The 19902-nt window shown below is 39.4% G+C and overlaps 1 protein-coding gene across 2 annotated transcripts in view; it reads right to left on the minus strand.

Moving 5' to 3' along the window:
• Positions 1-14783: 14783 nt before the first annotated feature.
• Positions 14784-19902, minus strand: part of PIN1 (peptidylprolyl cis/trans isomerase, NIMA-interacting 1) — a 37404-nt gene continuing 32285 nt past the window's right edge. For both annotated transcript variants that reach the window (XM_026673845.2, XM_026673846.2), the window contains exon 4: positions 14784-16266. In XM_026673845.2, coding sequence (XP_026529630.1) covers positions 16157-16266 — 110 coding nt within the window. In that variant the 3' untranslated portion in view covers positions 14784-16156. The remainder of the gene's footprint in view (positions 16267-19902) is intronic.

A 19902-nucleotide genomic window follows, 5' to 3' on the forward strand; every position in this document is an offset into this window, starting at 1 on the left:
AACATATATATGCATAAGCACGAAGCCGAAAGCACCAGCCTGAAGATGGCAAGTGGGACCTCATTGAAACGTCACCAAGATACTCTTAATCTTACACAGGAAAAGACCTGAACACACCAAGACCTGCATACCTGTACCCATGAAAATCTAAGAAAACACACACACACACAAACACACATACATATGCTTTTCATGTGTTTTTTCTTCAAAGCTTGCCTTGCTATGCCGTACTCAGCATTTCTAGTAAAAGTACCTTTTCTCTAACACCAATGGAGTCAGGGATCGTTCTTTCCTAAGGAGTAAGCTGACATTAAATTTATACCCATCTCACTCTTGAGCAAATCTAGGTGGCTTGCAAACATCACAAAAGCAAACATGAAAATATTAAATATTAAAATGAACAGAGATTAAATAAACTAGGAACCAGATTATTACAGGGTGGGGTAGTGGGATTTTCTTCCTAATCCACTAACCACCTCCAACATGGAATGTCCCCTTTGGTGGTCCAGGTCAATTGACAGAGTCAGATTTTGAGGCCTCTTGCACAAGGCCAAGAGGGTGGGGCAGATGTCACTTCTGGGGGCACCATATTCCATATTCTTCAGATTGCACATATCACATTCGTGCCCATGGGGAAAATGTTTTGGGACTTTGGAGGAAGTGTGAAAGCCAGAGAACTGTCATCCAGTGGTCCAAATAACCTCTGATTATTGGGGAGCTGGGGGCTGAAGCCATTTTACATCAGATGGCTAGAAAAACCATAGTGTGATGCACCACTAACTTTTTTTTAAAAAAAGCATAGAAAAAAATAGGAAACTTAAGGTAAGAAAAATAGTAATCAAAATTATTTTTGATGAAATTTGAATCAACACCATTTTAATTAGACCATGTTGTAATCATTGTGTTAATATGGCTTTTTGGGGGTGGGGGGGGAATGATGCATAACCTTTTCAGCCCAACAGCAGTTTTTTTTTTCTTTGAAAATATTTTGCTTCTCATGTAAGAAGCTTCTTGGATGAGAAGCGAAACTCTTTTAAAAAAAAACACACACAAGAAAGTCTAGTTGCCTTTTGGAAAAGCACCTTTGGAACAACCATGGATCTGGATGATTGAAAATCTCCATAGACAACTCCTAGGGAGGATTTGAGAGCTAAATGTGAGGATTTACAATGTCTCTATGATGGTAGAAGAAAGAAAGCACCACTTGGAAGCCTTGGAAGATCTGTTTGGGGATACTTCAGAAGAGCATGAGAAATAGGAACAACTTCTAGCAGCAAGATTACCTTGATGTATACTTCTCCAAGTTTACTCATCGTTGTAAAGTTTTGCTGGATTAAAAGCCCTTGCAGTTCCACCAGATCGATTTTCTAGCCTTCAGAAAGAAAAGAACACTGTTTGTGATACTTGTACTACACAGTAATTGCTGAAAAAGTCAATGCCTTTACTGGTGTATACTTACAATAGCTTCAGACTTTCAGTGATATATTTAATAACTAATTAAATTAGATACGGGATGGGACAGAGGAAGATACAAGTGGAGCTTTGTCCTCTATGAATCTATAGCACCTTTTGGTGGCCATTTAACTTTCATGGCACCTTTTTGTGCCCAGATGTACCAATAAAACATACCCCGTCTCGATGCCTAGTGCCACTCTAGGAAAACAAAGCCCAGGAAGTAGTTATGGATGGAACTAAAATGATAAATACATCCTAATCACCTAGGATGTGTGCATAGGGGATTAGGTAGACTCCTCTTTTTCTGGTAAATTGCATGAAAGAGAATTAGTTCTGAAGCTGCCCCTATACAAATGAGGAACACTAATCCAGATAGTCCTGTCCTGTTAACTCAAGTGGTATTTCCTCAGCAACATCTAAGAGCAGCGGCAGCCTTACACAAGAGCTGCTATCTGATCCTTCTAGTTAAAGATGCCCAGCATTTAATCAGGCAGATGAGAAGTGTATCTATTGCCTTTCCCGTTCTCATGGCTTCAAAAAGAGGCAATTTCCTAATGTGTTTTTTTTTCTCCCAATTTCCTTTTAGATCAGCCAGTAAATTCTGCAAGAGGCTTGGCATGTGTTTTGATGACAAGGGTCTCTGGGCTTGAACTCAAACAGAATTAATTGGACATCACAAATTCCTTCACGGGGCTGCTGCCAGTGAAAGGAATAGCAACCTTGAAGTGGATCTTAATCTTGCTCAATTAAGATGAAGGCAAGTCCACTTACTACCAGGCCTTTGGAGTGAAGTTGGTGGATGCCAGTCACAATAAAACGGAGAACTGGTTGTAGGGCATGTAAATGCTTTTTTTCCCCTGTGAAGTTGGTTGACTGGTTTGGTCAAAATTGCTAAAGCACACATCAGAAGAAAAACCAAAGATTTGCCCCTCAAAAGGAAGCTGGACATGTGACTGATGCATTTCAAGAGAGAAAGAAATGAGCCTAAGCTGAAATCTTTGCACCCAACATGAGGATTCAGAAAAGGGCGGAACAGAGAGAAATCTGTCACCGGTCCTGAAGAAATACTATCCAGGCAGAAGATATATTAGTTTGAGATGCACCGTGAGATTGGAGGATAAAAGCATTTAGACTTATATACCAACTTTACAGTGCTTTACAGCCCTCTCTAGGCGGTTTTACAGAGTCAGCCTATTGCCCCCAACAATCTGGGTCCTCATTTTACCCACCTCGGAAGGATGGAAGGCTGAGTCAACCCTGAGCCTGGTGAGATTCGAACTGTCAAATTGCAGGCAGCCGGCAGGCAGCAGAAGTAGCCTGCAGTACTGCACTCTAACCACTGCGCCACCACGGCTCGTGGCTATGCACCACGGTTACGCTAGTTCTGCTAGCGTAGAACTAGGAGGATAAAGGCATTTAGACTTATATACCAACTTTACAGTGCTTTACAGCCCTCTCTAAGTGGTTTTACAGTCAGCCTATTGCCCCCAACAATCTGGGTCCTCATTTTACCCACCTCAGAAGGATGGAGGGCTGAGTCAACCTTGAGTCTGGTGAGATTCGAACTGTCAAATTGCAGGCAGCCGGAAGTCAGCAGAAGTAGCCTGCAGTACTGCATTCTAACCACTGCGCCACCACGGCTCTTGCGGCTATGCACCACGGTTACGCTAGTTCTGCCATCATACCAGGTAAAAATGATTTTTTGTACTATTAGTTCAATTATTACAGAATGATTAAGTGCAATTCACATCATTCCACCAATGTAATGCTTTCTCTTCTGCCATAGTACCAATGATAACTTACTGGCAACTTCTGGAAGACTTGCAACACTATATATTGAAGGAGTGCTCTTTTTTTTTTTTTTTTTTGCAAATCTCAGTTTCAATCTCAGGGAAACAATATTCACTTAGATCAGTTTCCTAAATTAGTTATTGACTCAAATAGGTCATGGAACTATCTTGATTCCCAAAACTCTGAATATAGGAAATGTCTGATAATATCATTTCATTTTTAGTTTCCTAGCATCCAAATAGCCATTGATCAATGTGAGTTTTCAGATAGGGAAGTCTAAGATTTTCACAGACTCAGACTATGTTTAAGCAGAAGATCAATTCTTCCTGTCCCAAATCTAAAGTTATACCTAGGGCACATGCTATTAACCTTAATCTGATGGGACACAGTGGTGCCATATATTATCCCATCAGAAGCAGAATATATTTCTTTTAAAAAGGCTTGACCATCTCATTTATAAGACATGTCTATTCTCATCTCAGCAGATTCTTTTTAATATTTGGTCTGCCTCTGAAGATTAATTCAAAATGGTCTGGATAAAATGCTTCTCAGTTCTGGATAATAGCCCTCAAGAGAGTATAAACCTATTAAACAGTGTAGAGGAATATAGAATATAAGGAAGAAGTGCAAGTACCATTATGTAAATGAAAACTTGATTCTGAAAAGAGAAAATACAAGAAAGACATTCAAAACAATTCTTTCTAGAGGAATATTTAGGCAGGTTTCCAAGTTTATGTTATTATGCCCTGTGACAATAGCATTCCAATAGTCCTTGTTTTGTTTATTCCATGTCCAGGCCCAATGTAAGGGTTACTAAATCAACTGTAAAGTCCTAACAAATTCAGAAATGTGCCAGGATGTGTCTTATTCCTCTACAATGTATTTTCCAGGTTTTTATGTAGTGCTGTTTTGTGACTGATTTCCCTCAATGATTTCTATTTTATTGATGATCTTCTTCTTCTTCTTCTTCTTCTTCTTCTTCTTCTTTCTTCTTCTTCTTCTTCTTCTTTCTTCTTCTTCTTCTTCTTCTTCTTCTTCTTCTTCTTCTTCTTCTTCTTCTTCTTCTTCTTCTTCTTCTTCTTCTTCTTCTTCTTCTTCTTCTTCTTCTTCTTCTTCTTCTTCTTCTTCTTCTTCTTCTTCTTCTTCTTCTTCTTCTTCTTCTTCTTCTTCTTCTTCTTCTTCTTCTTCTTCTTCTTCTTCTTCTTCTTCTTCTTCTTCTTCTTCTTCTTCTTCTTCTTCTTCTTCTTCTTCTTCTTCTTCTTCTTCTTCTTCTTCTTCTTCTTCTTCTTCTTCTTCTTCTTCTTCTTCTTCTTCTTCTTCTTCTTCTTCTTCTTCTTCTTCTGGAACCATTACTGTAACGGTTGACATATATGACAGTCAAGTCAGTCCTTCAAGGCAGACCAGACTAGGTAACCAAAGTCATGCAGGGAAATACAGGGGTGGGCTGCTGGGGGGTTTGCAAGGGTTTGAGAGAGCCCCTACCTCAGATTCTGTGCAATTCAGAGAACCCCCAAATCCCACTCCTGGCTGGCCCTGCCCACCCCTCCCCTCCCCGGAGTCCCCACGCGGCCCGCTTTGGATGAAGGTGCGCGCAGGGTACATGCGGAGCTCGAGGAGGGTGAAGAATGGGCCTCCTGGAAGTTCAGGAGGGTCGTTTTCACCCTCCCCGAGGCTCCAGGAAAGCCTCCGGAGCCCAGGGAGGTCAAACACCACCACCCCCGCCGTGGTGCAGGAGGCTGACTAAGCCACGCCCACCCAGCAATCAGGCAGAGAACCCTTTGCTAAAATTTTTGAAGCCCACCCCTGGATAAATATTACTCTTATTCTGAAGTTATAGTAATAGAATCTTGCAAGCCTGAATGCTCTTCCTTTTCTCCCTCCCTCCATCTTCCTGAGAGCCAGGGAGGTCTTGTCTGCAAGGCTTTCTCCGATTACGGTTCTGCCCCAGACGCAGGTTTCTTTATCTGATCATTGTCTTAGTAATGGCTCTTTCTTCCGTTCCTCACCATTCCTTCTTCCTATTATAAGTGAAGAAAGTTGGATGAGAAGCAAGGACTGGCTGTTTGGGTCCCTCAACACAGTGCCTGTGGATCCCCATCTGCAGTTAAGGACCTCCTGATTCCTTCCAAACTCTCTGCTTATTTTTTAAAATTGATCTTTTAAACACCACTCAGAGAAAGGGAAAAGCAATTTAGGAAGTAAAATTGGATGTCCCAGAGGATGAACTATTGTATTGTCTTTTTAAAAGATATGCCAGTGTATATGATGTCTGAATTTGTTTTTATGTAGTTTATTGTACAGCCTTTGTTTTGTAACAGGGTGACATTTGGGGTTCTAATTCCCTCAAGACAGTTCCAAGTTCCTTGTCTCTATATCATATGACCTTCTGTAAAATGGATCAGAAAATCATAGGTTCAAGAAACCAACTCTGTGTTTTAGAGCAAGGGTCTCCAACCAAAGCTGGCTGAGGAATTCTAGGAGTTGAAGTCCACAAGTCTTAAAGTTGCTAAGGTTGGACACCCCTGTTTTAGAGGACTGTCAAATTTACATTTGTTGCAGAGGTGGGATTCAGCAGGTTCTGACCAGTTCTGGAGAACCGGTAGCGAAAATTTTGAGTAGTTTGGAGAACCGGCAAATATCACCTCTGACTGGCCCCAAGTCCCAGCTGATCGGCTGGGTCTTCTTTTGTTGCCCTGCACAGAACGGAGCTGGAAAGCAGGTTAGTGGGTTGGGGAGGGAATGGAGATTTTGCAGTATCCTTCCCCTGGAGTGGGGTGAGAATGGAGATTTTACAGTATCCTTCCCTACCACGCCCACCAAACCACGCCACGCCACGCCAACCAAGCCACCCCACAGAACTGGTGGTAAATTTTTTGGAATCCCACCACTGATTTGCTGGTCTTTTCACCAAAAGCCACACATTTGTTTTCCCGGAAATGTGATTTGTAATTTACCATGGCAGATTTCATGTAAGAAGACTCAGGAATATTCTGCATCCTAAAAATATTTTTCCTCTGTTGATTGCCCTAACAACCTAACAATTGTACCCAGCAGAGAGAATTCTGAACTCATATTTGGTATTTGATATATGCCCAATAATATATTTTTAAAAAGAAAGGGAAAAGAACAGTAATGCTATGTTTCTGATCTAGAAGTAATAGAAGTATATCATCAATTTTTCAATTTTTAGTGTTATATTACTTCATTCCGTTGCTAAAAAAAATTATCTCATTTTGCCTGCATACAAGTGATTGCATATGAGGAATGCACCTTTGGAATTACAGTTATAAAAATACAGCTCACATAAAAAAAATGTAGTTAATAACATTCATGATCCTAAGACGGATTTATTACTATTGAAATGGGATTTACATCCTTCTGCCAAATAATAATGTAACTGATATTAAAATACATGACCTAGGTTGACCCCAAACTAGTTTAGTTACCATGAAAGAGTTTACTGAAATTGGGAATTGATGTTTATTCCAAGGAAAGAAAGGCTTGCCATGCTGCAATGAGAAGATAGATTTATTAGAGAAATTATTCCAACTGTCCTTGCAAAAGGTTCATTGAAAGGAAAAAAAGGAAGATATTCTCAAGCCTCTATCAGATTTCTGGTAGGAGAAATGTTTTTCCCTGCTGCCTTTGCCTGACGAGGAGTATGGTCTTGTTAGATACAGTGGATTCTTCTTAGTAAGGAAGAATAGAATTGCTCATTTTTGAGATTCAGTTCTGTGTAGGATGGGTCATTTGACAATTCTGTGGTTATCTTCAATGAAACTAAATACCTTAATTTGTGGTGGGGAGGACGACTGATTACATATATTCTGTTTGTTTGGTTTCTTTCCTCCCAGCAATATTTCATAGTCTTTCTCCTCCCCACCAGAGCCATCTCTTTTCCCATTTTAAACCCCAAATTGCGGTGAAAGACTTTCTCCTCTGCCAAGATGCTCTCGATTCAAGGCCATCCAGGGAGTGAGGAAAGGCAGTAGCGGCTGGAGTAAGTGCTGTGGCCCGGCACACAGATTTAGAAAGCAGAGGGAAGGGAAGGCGTACCCGGCCAGTTTTAAAAGGACCGGGAGGGCAGCTGCCCCTGTGACAAATGAAGAATCTGTGTGAGAGCATCAAGAATGGATGAGGTTGGGGAGTTCTTTCATCTCAGCCATAAATACAGCATTAAAAATTAACCTGCGGCAAGGCACCCCACTGCTCATGCTATCATGAGCATGTCTCCCTAAGCCTTCTATGCAGAGGCATTGTGGGCAACTTCTTTTAAAAGCTGGCAACCCTGTGAGATTGTTCCTTCCAGGAGAAAGAAAGAAGGCAGCAGGGTTCAGCTAGCTCCACCTTCAGCTGAACCAGATTGGAGGGAGGCACGGCAGGGGACAGCCAATCACAGGAGTCCCAATGGAAGACCTCCTTTGGGGGGGGGGGAGAGATTGGGGGGGTCTAGATTTTTTTCCAAAGCACAATAAATTTGGGGATTTCTTTCTACCTTAGCCCATGCTTGCAACACAACCATGTACTGCAGTGTATCAACTGTTCTTTCCATTCATTAATAGTGGCACTTTTAAGCAAGGAATGTAAATTCTAGCTATGTTTTATTGTTTTTTTCCAGGTAGCTTGTCAGAGATGCAAATAATCTGTGCAATTTTCATATATAACCTGCAGGTTGGTGCAGTGATTGAAGCACCAGGTTAGAAACTTGGAGAATGAGGTCTAATCCTGCCTTAGGCACAAAGCCAGCTAAGTGGGCTTTAGTGCAGCTTCTCTCTCCCCCAGGAGGGAGGCAATGGCAAACCACTTTCAAAACCTTGTCAAGGAAACAGAAGGGGCTTGTCTAGGCAATCACCAGGAGTCAACACTGACTTGAAGTCTGTCTCCCTTTCCCTCTCTCTCTCTCTCACACACACACACAAAGTTTGATTGTTCTTCCAAGGAATTTGGCAGAGACAAAATAATCTGTACAATTTTAATGTGTAACCTGTATCCTGACCTGTAGTTCTGCGCACAGGGTATTCTGTGCAATATCTTGACCTATTACTGAGTAATATTTAAGCACCTTTATCTTCAATTCCTAGAGCAAAAGCATTTTAAGCAATGAGAAAGACCATATTTTCTGTAATTAGAAAATTATCTGTCACTAAGCCCTCATTATGTCTGCGTGGAGCAGCCACTTTTACCCTGATCGAAGGCTAAAGCTATTTTGAATGCATGCCTGTGCAAAGAAAATTTATTAAAAGCTAAAGCCCGGCAACCAGAGAACCCTCAATTGGAGAGAAAGCAACCAATTCCTCCACTGTGTTAATGATTGACAGAAACAATTGCAGCAAGATCCCTTATGAAGAAACACTGGAAGCTGTCTTATTGATCAGAGTCAAATAGTTCATCTAGGATTCTGGGGCTTATTGCACAAGACATTTTGAGGAACATTGGGCTAGTTCAGTACTAGCTGCATCACACCAGTCATTCTTTCATTTTAACCTGGACATGTTAAGAACAAGACCTTTGATATTCTCTATATACCATACCATACTGAAAAGAAATATGCATATATTTATACATTTATTGGGGGGGGGGGGAATCTATGAATCTATCACAAACATCTATGAATTGTTTTATAGACCTGATTTTTTTTACATAGAAATGGAACATCCTTTAGATGAGGAAACAAGATAATCCTAAACTCAGGTTTGTCCACTCTAAGCCATGACCTTAATCTTTGATGGTCTTTAATGGTCTATTTTTCTTCCATGAAATTTCTGTTCCTTTTTTTAAAGGAAAATCTGAAGAGATTGGGAAATCTTATGAGCTATTAGTACTTGATCAAAGTATTCTTGCGCGAGAACACAATATCTTAGCATTTCTGGAGTATTTTAACTATATGCCTAAAGTTGAATTATTTTTAATGTAATTTTAGGGGTCCATGCATGCCATCTAGGGGGGCTGTCATGAATGTGCTAATAATTTTCATTTATCTAAAACAGAATTGGGGAACCTGAGGTCTTCTAAACTAGGTTGCCGAACTAAAATAGTCAGTATCTATTATTATTGGTTCTGTTTTGGTCGAGAATTTGTCGCCTCTGATCCAAAACCAAATGCGTGGTGTCCTTTGTGTCCTGAGCAGGATGATGAAAGCCCAAACAATAATCCATGCAATGGTCAGAAGCTATAATGCTTGGTGAAAACTGTACATCTTTTAATGGTCTTATATGTATATTTGACAAGATACAATGAATAACCATTTTTGGTGGAATGATGTAGAAAATGATTACATAGGAAAAAGTCTACATTTTCCTTTCATACGAAAGTGATAGAAACAGTCTTCTTCTCAATGCATGGGTGTTATTGTCATAGAACGGGGTGTCACACTCAATTTCATTGAGGGCCGCATCAGGGTTGTGCTTGACCTTGGGCGGGGGCAGGGTGGACATGACCAGTTCAATGTCACTTGTGTCGGGAGCACCTGTAGTAGCCCGAGCACTCTGCTAGCGAAAACAGAGTCCCAAACATTGTTTTTGCCTGCGATGGCCTCCTGCAACCCCCTGCCAGCGAAAAACAGAGCTCCATTTTCACTGGCAGAGCCACCATGGGCCAGTCCTTCGCTGTTACCAGGGCAGCCCTGTGGGCCAGATCTTAAGCATCCCGTGGACTAGATCCCGTCCCCGGGCCTTGAGTTTGACACCCCTGTCATAGGACAGATGTTCTTCCTGCATATGGCCTGCTCAGAATTATAAAGCAGGCAAGAGCCCCACTTCACCAAAAAGAAAGAGAAAAAGAGAATCAGCATTTGGAGGAGGTTCATCTGTGAATCATATAATTCAACCTTGAGCCTGGTGGGATTCAATCTGCCAAATTGCAGTGGGAGTACCTTGCAGTACTGCACTCTAACCAGTGCGCCAATGAGGCTCCATGTCATGCAACTAAGAAGGACAGCCCTTGTAAAAATACTATTGACCACTTTTAGAACCAGAATCAAAAATAACTGATTTGTCTTCAGCATCGTCTGAGAATATGATGGAAAAGGTTATAAAGTGGTAGAAGAAAGGACAACTTTCTCACATGTAGCAACTCTCTAAGACCAAATATCAAGTTGCTTCTATACTTGATGTGATAGCTCTCAATAGAATAAACTCAGATTTCAGTACTTTTACTGCCCCAAACAGATGAGAGAAGTGGCGCAAACAGAAGTAGCTATGATTTACCTAAAGCAAAGGTACTGCTGGCATCCCTGCAACAGGCAGCAGTAATACTGAGTCAAATAGCAATAGCTCTTGGACTTATATACTGCTTCACAGTGCTTTACAGCCCTTTATAAGTGGCTTACAGAGTCAGCCTATTGCCCCCAACAATCTGGATCCTCATTTTACCAGCCTCCAAAGCCTGAAAGGCTGAGTCAACCTTGAGTCGGTCAGGATCGAACAGCCGGCTGTGAGCAGAGTCAGCTGAAATGGAAACTTCAGGACCAGTTCAAATATGGCAATAGCAATGGATAAAACCTTTGATCAAAACAGTTTTAACAGTTCACCATGAAATTGAAAATGAAGTTGGGGCATTCCCCCAACATGCAATATTTGAAGCCAGTCAACTTTCATGCTAAATAAGCCATTAAAGTTTATCATGTCTCACGAATGAAGGCAAATATATGTGTCCTGAGATAATGATGTGAAATCAAATTTGGATCAGTCACTGGGACCAGAGATTTAGGTGGGAGATTCTTCCAATGTAATCTACCGGTTGCCCTGAATGGACTGCCCCTATGACTATGTGGGACAAAACGGGAGGAGGCTAAACACCAAATTGCAAGAATGTAAGTGAGCGGTCAGAAGAGGAGACCCGAACTCACTGGTAGCCTCACATTGCAATGAGCAAGGACACACATTTAATTTCGCAGCAACTAAAATCATTGGCCATGCAGGAACAAAGATAGCCAGGGAAGTGATTGAAGCTTGGGAAATGGGCCTCTTGTCAGTTAACAGGAGTGCTGAATTACCACCAGTCTATCAAATACTTAGGAGCTGAGGGCTTGGCAGCACAAAGAAATGACAGCCAATCACCAGCTATCAATGCACCGCGGTGTCTCACGTGGTAAGATGCTAGACCTGCGCACCGCTGAGGTCGGCAGCTTGGCAGCTCAATTCCCATGAGCAAATAAACCGTGTAGGGACAAGAAAGGAGCCTCCCCTTATTGCCTTCCGGCATCCCATAGGTAAAATTAACACCGCCCAAAAAAATTCCTTTCACAGAGGCAGCCAGCCACCTTGGTGATCCCTGGCTAACATGTGCCATACGCTAAATAAATAAATGCACCAAACAGCCAATAGGAAGGCACCACATAAAGATGACTCACAGAACAGCCCAAAGCACATATTCCAGTAGAAAAATCCCCTGAAGATGAGCTCCAGCACAAATCTGAAAGCCCCAAAGAGTAACTCTCTGGTCCTGGTGACCGACCCAAATTCGATTTTGCTTTATCGTGTCTGTTTTCATTCAAAATAAGCCATCAAAGGGTAAGTTCTCCTGTTGCTTTCTACAATTAGAGCATCAGAATGAAGCCAAGCAACAGAAGTTGCCATCATTTTAGCTGGGCTCCAACTGTTATTTCACAAATATCACTTCTACTTGGAAAATCTCCAGCAAACGGAGAGACCAAGAAACCATCCTTCTCCCTTCCTAACAGGAAATGAAGGCATTCTGTTATGTCAACTTGATAACTGAAAATACCCTGCAATAAATTCCCCCTCCTAAGTTATATGGCTTGGTCTCCCTCTTTATCTACAGATGTTGAGACCTGTTGGCAATATAATCTCACCGAAAAGCTTCAAAAGAGTTAGGTGAAGGGGAACAATTTGGGAATTAATGATCCTTAGTTCTTAGCTTGAAGAAGCCAGGTTATACTTTTTTAATGTGGATTTCTAAAATTCAAATTTGATGGCAAATTCTGAACATTCTGCACTGGGGGTTAACTTTTGATCATTAAGAAACAAGGAGATTCAATTGAAAAATGCTTTATACAATTCAAACCATTGATCCTCCTAGCCCAGGGGTGGGCAACTATGGCCCTTTTATGAATTATGGACTTCAACTCCCAGAATTCCTGAGCAAGCATGGCTTGCTCAGGAATTCTGGGAGTTGAAGTCCATAATTCATAAAAGGGCCATAGTTGCCCACCCCTGTCCTAGCCTATAAGTTTACTCTCACTTGCTGCAGCTCACAAGCTAGAATATGCAAGTCTGCTAAAGGAACATTTGCTTCCGTATTCTGCCACAACAGGGGAGATTCTGTCAGCCTCCTTTCCCTAGACTTGGCAGGAATGTTAATATCCATCACGGCTAGAAATTCTTGGAATCTCAGTGCATTTATGGGGTGTTAGATGGGAGGAAGGACTGCCTGGTCATTTTACTGAGTAAATTGCGGAGCTGTGGTATAGTACAGTAATCACAAATGTTTCTCCCCTGTTGAAGGACTCTAGTCCTAGAAACTAGGATTGAATTCCTAAAATAGCAAAAACAGCAGAGCAGCTGAGAAAAAAGTCCTAGAAACTTTTAAGAACTCTTTCTCATCTTTCAGAGCTACTTTACAAAAGCATACAATTTGAATTTCTCCTTGGTGTTCAGTGTGGATTGCTTTCATGGAAGAAACGTAGTGACTTAACTCTGAAAACAATTTTATCCCACTGGATTGCAAACTCCATCAAATTTCCAAAGATCACCCCTTCTAGGAATAAAGATGCATTCGTAACTCGCTTTTAAAGAATTACTCATCTTTAAATCTGCCATTGTTTAATGAAAATCTTAACTTAATTTTCCTTCTTCTCTCCTTTGAAATTGTTCTCACCACATTATGCTCATTTGGGGATAATTTTCCTTTTCACTTTCTTCCCTTCCCCCATGTTTCACTTGCTTGTCACCCTGCATTCTGGAGATTTATATTAAAAATAAAGAAATCAATGTGTTGCTATGGAGACAAACTTTCATCCAATGCAACTATCTCATTTTCCCAATGAGTTTGACTGATGAAAGCACAGAGGTAAAAATGATAATGGAAATATCCCACATTTTGAGCAACCATCCAGTGCCGTAACACTACATTTATTTGTTTTCTGAGTGCATTGCTGTTAAACACAGTGGTCATTTTGACGTAGTGAAAAGACATGGCTTTACCTCTGACAAATTCACTGTGTGCCCTTAGGCAAAACACACATAGGCTTAATTGAGCCTGTAAAACATGTCTAGTATTGACCCAGTACAAATGTCTCAAGTGCCTCAACAATTAAGTCTTGTACACAGAACAAGACCTTGCCTTGTGGTAGATAATCCAAGCTCTATTTCTCAGCAGAGGATATGGTAGTGTAAGATCTCTTTTGCTTTCGCTGCAGATTTTCAGGAGGAAGTTTGCATAGGCCCACTGCTCTTCCAGAAAGCACAATAACTATCCATCACAAAGAAGGGAAGAAGGGAGGGAAGGAAGGATTTAACATTGAAAAACACATTTTAAAATAACAGGAAAAATGGTTAGAAATTCTCTTTTTTAATACTACTGGATATTTACTAGCAGTACCATTTATATATATATAAGCCAAGTAGAAGCTTAGCACAACTAATGATTTTTTTCTTTTTTAAAAAAAGCATCTTTTAATCTTAAAATTAAAATGCAGCCACGCCTCCTTTGATAACATCAAGACACCATTTGCACTATCTCAGCTCATTAAAGTTTTTTTTTTTTTTAGTGTAGCTCCCAGACTCAAAAAAGTGTTTCTTTTCTGCTATACAATAAATTCCACCATGGCAACTAGGCAGACTTTGGTCTTCTGAATTCATTTTGAAATGACCCTGAGGTAATATTATAGTGTAGAAGATAACATACAGGGGGAAAAAAGCCTTTTGGTAATAATGGACCTTCTGAATGAAAAAAGTGCAACTCTATGGAAATCAAGAGCCAAATGTATATTAGAAGCATTAAAATAAGACCTGGCTTAAATCATAGAACAAACATTATTTTCATTTAAAACTAACTGGACGACAATTTTCAAAAATGTATCTTATTTAAAAAAATCCTCCAGAGGATCAGAGTAGAAAAATCTAAAACCAGTGTAATAGAAATTTCCAGTATTTTCCAACAATTATTTGAAACCTGCTCAAACATTTATTGAGGCACCTCTAGCAATGCCGATATAAAACTTTACAATGAGATATTACCGTACCTAGATCAATACTTATCCTTAATCTTTACTTCTCTTTTCCAATACTTTTCTCATCACCAAAACAACATGTGACTTATCAAACTGAGAGGGATGAATGGGGACTAATCAGGTTTCTTTTCCTCCCTTTGTCCAGCAGTGCTCAAAGCAGATGATTTATCAAGGAATTTTAAGGCTACAGGTTATGGGGGGGCATGTCCTTGATCTGGTGATTCGCAAGTTATGGGTTCTGCACTAAAATAACCTGAATTATTTGAGTGATCAGAAAGCATATTAAAATAAAATCTGCACGACATTAAAAATAACAAGAAATATCACAAGATCAAACTCTGATGTCGATAGTTGGCAGGGATTTATTTTTATTTTCTCACATAAGAGAACTGGAACACTCTCTGTACATATATATATACACAAAGCTTGTTTGCATCAGATCAAAAGCAGGGAATTTGGTGGGAATCATATTGATTTTATATAGAGAAAAAGCAATGCAGAAAAACAGGAAGAGTGACTACAGTGTTATCTTAAACCACAAATGGATCATGACCAGCTTCTGAACAAAAGAAAATAGAAACAAAAAAGAAAACACAAACCAAAAAACTTGGAAGCCAATAACTAAATGGCCTTCCCTGGGGATAGTATTTCAGCATTAAGAACAACACACAAGAATGATTAAGATGTAGTATATCTAATGAAATTTTAGAGGGCTAAATAAATTTGTGGAAGGGCTGCACTGGAATAATGTAAAAGAAAAATATCTGTCTGCCTCAAAAGGGCATCAGCAAGATTCAATTCAATGTGAACGCATTATGGTAATCAGCATATGGTGAATTTATACTTATATTTCTGACAGCAGAATCCGGTGTATGCTCAAGTGAGCACAGAGAATTCTTATCCAGACAACATCAAGTCCCTTTGCAACTTCTGAAACTCAACCCTTGATGGAAGTTGGAAGTGAAGTCCAGAGGAATTTGCACATTATCATGAGAAATCTGTTCTCCTAAATCTACAGCAATAAAGTGAGGCCACAGGAGTGTTCTAGTTGTACATCCAAAAACAATTTATCAGTGATTGGCCAAATTAAGAAATGAATGCCACTGAATTGTGGGTCAGAGAGATAAGAAATGGGATGTTGTCACTTGTGAAGTTAAACCAGGCTATATCGTGGCAAAGGAGATTTTTATTCTACTTATACACTGAGAGCTAAACTCTGCCACCATCAATGCAGCCCTATAATAAATAACTCTATGATAAGTTGGATATAGAGGGAAAGCACTGAAGCATGACCCTGTAAGTATAGACATGTCTCCTGAATGGAAGAAACCATCAATATTAAACTCAAGCAGCTAGGGAATTTCCTTTTTTTATTCTTGTTAAAAACATTGTCATTGTGTCCATGAAAGATGCTACTGTCTCATTGTTTCAATTGTTTTCTGCCCCAGCTAACATGCATCAATACAGGTGGGGGAAAACATTTCTTCAACATGTCAAATAAGGTACTGAAATATGAAACAGATACACATTGATGTGTGTTGCATATGCACACACTTATTGTTTATGTTTATATATTTTATATATATAAACAAAAATAAACAATAAGTTAGATATGAAGTTTGTTCTGGGATAGAGAGCGTATCAATGGTTGGAATAACGGTTCTCTTGTTCCTTTTTTCCCATCACCCTTTCTTTTCCAAGTGCATGGTGCCAAAACACTCATTCTGTACGCAGAATTATATGGATCCCTGAATCTGTGAATACTGGTCCACTCATCTCACCAGTCCTCAGCGCAAAGGAGGCATCTTCAAAAGGTTTCTGCATTTGACCTGTCAGACAGAAAACAATTTTCAAGTGAAAAGTGGAAAACTGACAGCCATATCAAGAATATCTAGAATTAATTCCAAGCATGAACATCTAGAAGTAGGAAATGTTGCCCTCACTGGTTCTAGCTCAACAGAAAAAAGCCAAAGGCAATCCTATAAAAGTAGTCCTTGATTTACACCCACAATTAAATCCAAAATTTCCATTGCTAAGCAAGGCAGTTAAGTGAGTTTTGCTTCATTTTACAACCTCTATTATCACAGTTGTTAAGTGAATCACTATAGCTGTTAAGTTAGTAACACCATTGTTAAGTGAATCTGGTTTGCCTAGTGACTTTGCTCGTCAGAAAAGATGATCACATGACCCCAGGATACTGCAACCGTCATAAATACATGACAGCTGCCAAGTATCCAAATTTTGATCATGTAACCACGGGGATGTATTAATGGTTATAAGCGTCAAAAACAACCATAAGTCTCTCTTTTCAGTGTTTCTGTAACTTTGAATGTTTACTAAATGAATGGTTGTAAATCAAGGACTACCTGTAGTAGCTATGAGCACACAAAAATCTGTAATATAGGATTCCATATTCATAGACTGGACTTTTACACCTTTATGGCCAGAATCTAAATATTTGAAGACATATTCAATGATATTACTGAAAAATACCACCCAAATATTAATTCTGTTTCAGTGCTGGATAAATATATGTGTTTTCCTTTTAACTAGTGAGCACTTTTTCAGTGATAGGATGTTAGTTAAGGACCCAGTTTTGTGCACACATTTTCTAATATTTGGAGCTTCTGGGATTAAAATGGCAGGCTGTCCCTTCCCTGACACATTCTCCATCGACATGTTCCCTGGAGATCGTCCACCATTTCAAATGCAGAGGAGCAGAGAAAATACATCAGAACCCACATGCCCTGTCAAGCTCAAATGTGATTGAACCAATGTTAATACCTAGCATGTGTGCATGTTTTGACTGCAGAAACCTGAATCATTCGTCATATCTTATCTGCACTTTCTTTGCTGCCCAATTTACCCTCATGATTCATAATCAGGAGGGGTCTGCATGTGCAGAACCAAGCAGCAGGGTGGCATGCATCACTTCAATATGCATATGGAAGAGTTCCACTCTCCAATGCTCCCCCCGCATCAGACAATCTTCAAAAATAAAGTACAACAGAGAAAGGATCCTAATCTTTTTGCTGTGCTGTGTCTAAATTTTTAGCAGCAGAGATGTGAGTGTAGGGCCCCTCTTTCAAAACTTACTGCCAAGTTTTGAAGAGACTTCCTTTCTCTCCCATCTGACTATAGCAGAACTATTCTGCAGAAGCAGCTCACGACAGCCCAGGGAATGTGTTTTGAAATCTATAGAGAAAAACAGCTGGGAGAAAGGCAGTTACTAAACTCCTGTGATGCATCAAAAAACAAATTGGATAAGTATTCAATTTACAGGGGTCCAAAGGTTTACCTCACCCTTATCAAAATATTGGATCTTTTAACTGGCATTTACTTCCCTTCAAGTCTTGAGTATCAGTACCAAGGACAGAAAGAAAAAGAAGGGAGCCCTGGTGACTGAACTTAGCACCAAAAATTAGGACTTGCTGTCCTAAGATGCCAAAATTGACCCAAGTAGAAAGGAAACTGGGTAAAGCTCGGGTAGAACTCTTGAATTAGAATTGTTATGTACAGTATTGCCACTGCTACAGAAAATGAATCCAGAAAGCTTAAAGGCAGCGTTCCAGATGAATCCCTGACAGAATTTATTTATTTTCTTTGCATGCTGCATATAATCCTGTGGGTTTGTGTGTCTGAGAAATTAGTAGAATTTATTATTTATTTGTGGCTTTCAATCCATCTGCAACTTTTATAATTATGACTCTAAACTTCTTCCAGGACTTGTCATAATGGCTTTAGCCTGTTATTTCCCCCAAAGTTTTAGCTCATAAAATGACTAGAAGGGAAAATGAAAAGATTTAAAGTTATAATCCTGCTGGCAACAGAATTTTATGGGGAAAAATCACACAAGTATAAAATATTTCTTTTTTGAACTGAACTTTAAAATGGAGGATATTGAAAAATGAGACATCTTTTTTCACAAAGACACCAAAGCTTGTGGATATGGGTGCAAATGCATGCTCTTGCAATGCTCTACATCAGGGGTGCCAAACTCGCGGCATCACATGACATATCAGGACTTTTTTCCCCTTTGCTAAACCGGGCATGGGCATGGCCAACACGTGACACATCCAGCCCACAGGATGGGAGTTTGACAGCCCTGCTCTACATGCTATCATTGCAATCCTAGTTTTGCTCATTCTTGAACAACCACAGTATGAATGGTCTGACCACAACAATGTAATTCGCTGCTATAGGATATTTTTTTTTAAAAGAAAAAAATAAGAAGACTGGTTTAAAAATGCAGGATGCATTAAATTGAATTATCACCACAAAAAAGCAAGAAAATAATTAAGTCATTCAAGTAAATTACTTAAATTGTTTCTCATTTCATAACTGAGTTTGTAACTATTTGTAATTAAGTATTCAATTTTGAAAAAATGCACATATTTCCAGAAGAAATGTGGATATTAATTAACTGTAATAGGATATGCTACTTTGCCTTAAATAATTGGTTTTCTCCATGCAGCTGTGTAGCACATAATTTATAACCTTCAAATAAATGTTGATTTGGATTTATTCTCAACCCAAAAGTTCTTAATTTCTGAATCAGGAAAAAAAAACCATCTGTTTCTTCATCCAGAATTTAATAAAGCAGAGGAAATGTCAATTGCTCTTGATTTTTTAAAAGACTAAATGAGAATGCTTATGTTTTTTCACTTCTAAACATATCCAGGATTCATAATTGTAGCAAATTATGGTTAGCAATACCATCAAAAGAGTACAAGATGACATAAAGTGGTTATCACGGAAGACCTGCTTGTGCTCCTAGTCCCATCTAGTGGACAACAAAATTCCAGCAGCATTGCTACTGCATCATTGTGCCCTGTCTCATCTAAACTCTCTTTCTTTCAGTAAGTCACCCAAGACCACAGCTGAAGTGACAGTTTCTAAATGAGACCCAACTACCAGTCACTGGCAGCCTATGATTAATAGCTTTTTCATTACTTTGCAATCCAAAATGCCAATATTAGCAATCATCTTTTCTTCTGGAAAATATTTGACTTGGGAAGGAATTACTGCCTCTGAACAATAAGGCAGAATTTGTGAAGATAAAGGACAATTTAAAAAATAGTATCTTCTTGCAAATCAAGAATTTATTCCCAGGAAAAGAAAAGAAAGTTTTTGACCAAAGTTAGCAACTTCATTTTTTTTCTTCCAGTTACACATAAACATTAACTGTCAAGGGCGAAGTCTATTATTATAAGAAGGAACTAAGTTTTTGGATGATAAACAGTAGCTATGCTAATTATTTCATCTGTCTTGCAAATTCATGTTCTATATATTGATATGAATTTACATGCTTATTTCTTTAACATTTTTTTAAAAGATCCTTGTGAGGATATTATTAAATATTTTTCTCTAAATTTATTCTGCCACTACTGATGGATCCAATTTGGAACTTCTATTTTGGGATTACCTAAAGATCATATATGTTCCAAATACTTCTCATTCTTGAA

Source organism: Notechis scutatus, chromosome 2 (genome assembly GCF_049901735.1).
Source record: "Notechis scutatus isolate UNSWTSFEM ecotype Mainland chromosome 2, rNotScu1.2, whole genome shotgun sequence".
Lineage (NCBI taxonomy): Eukaryota > Metazoa > Chordata > Lepidosauria > Squamata > Elapidae > Notechis > Notechis scutatus.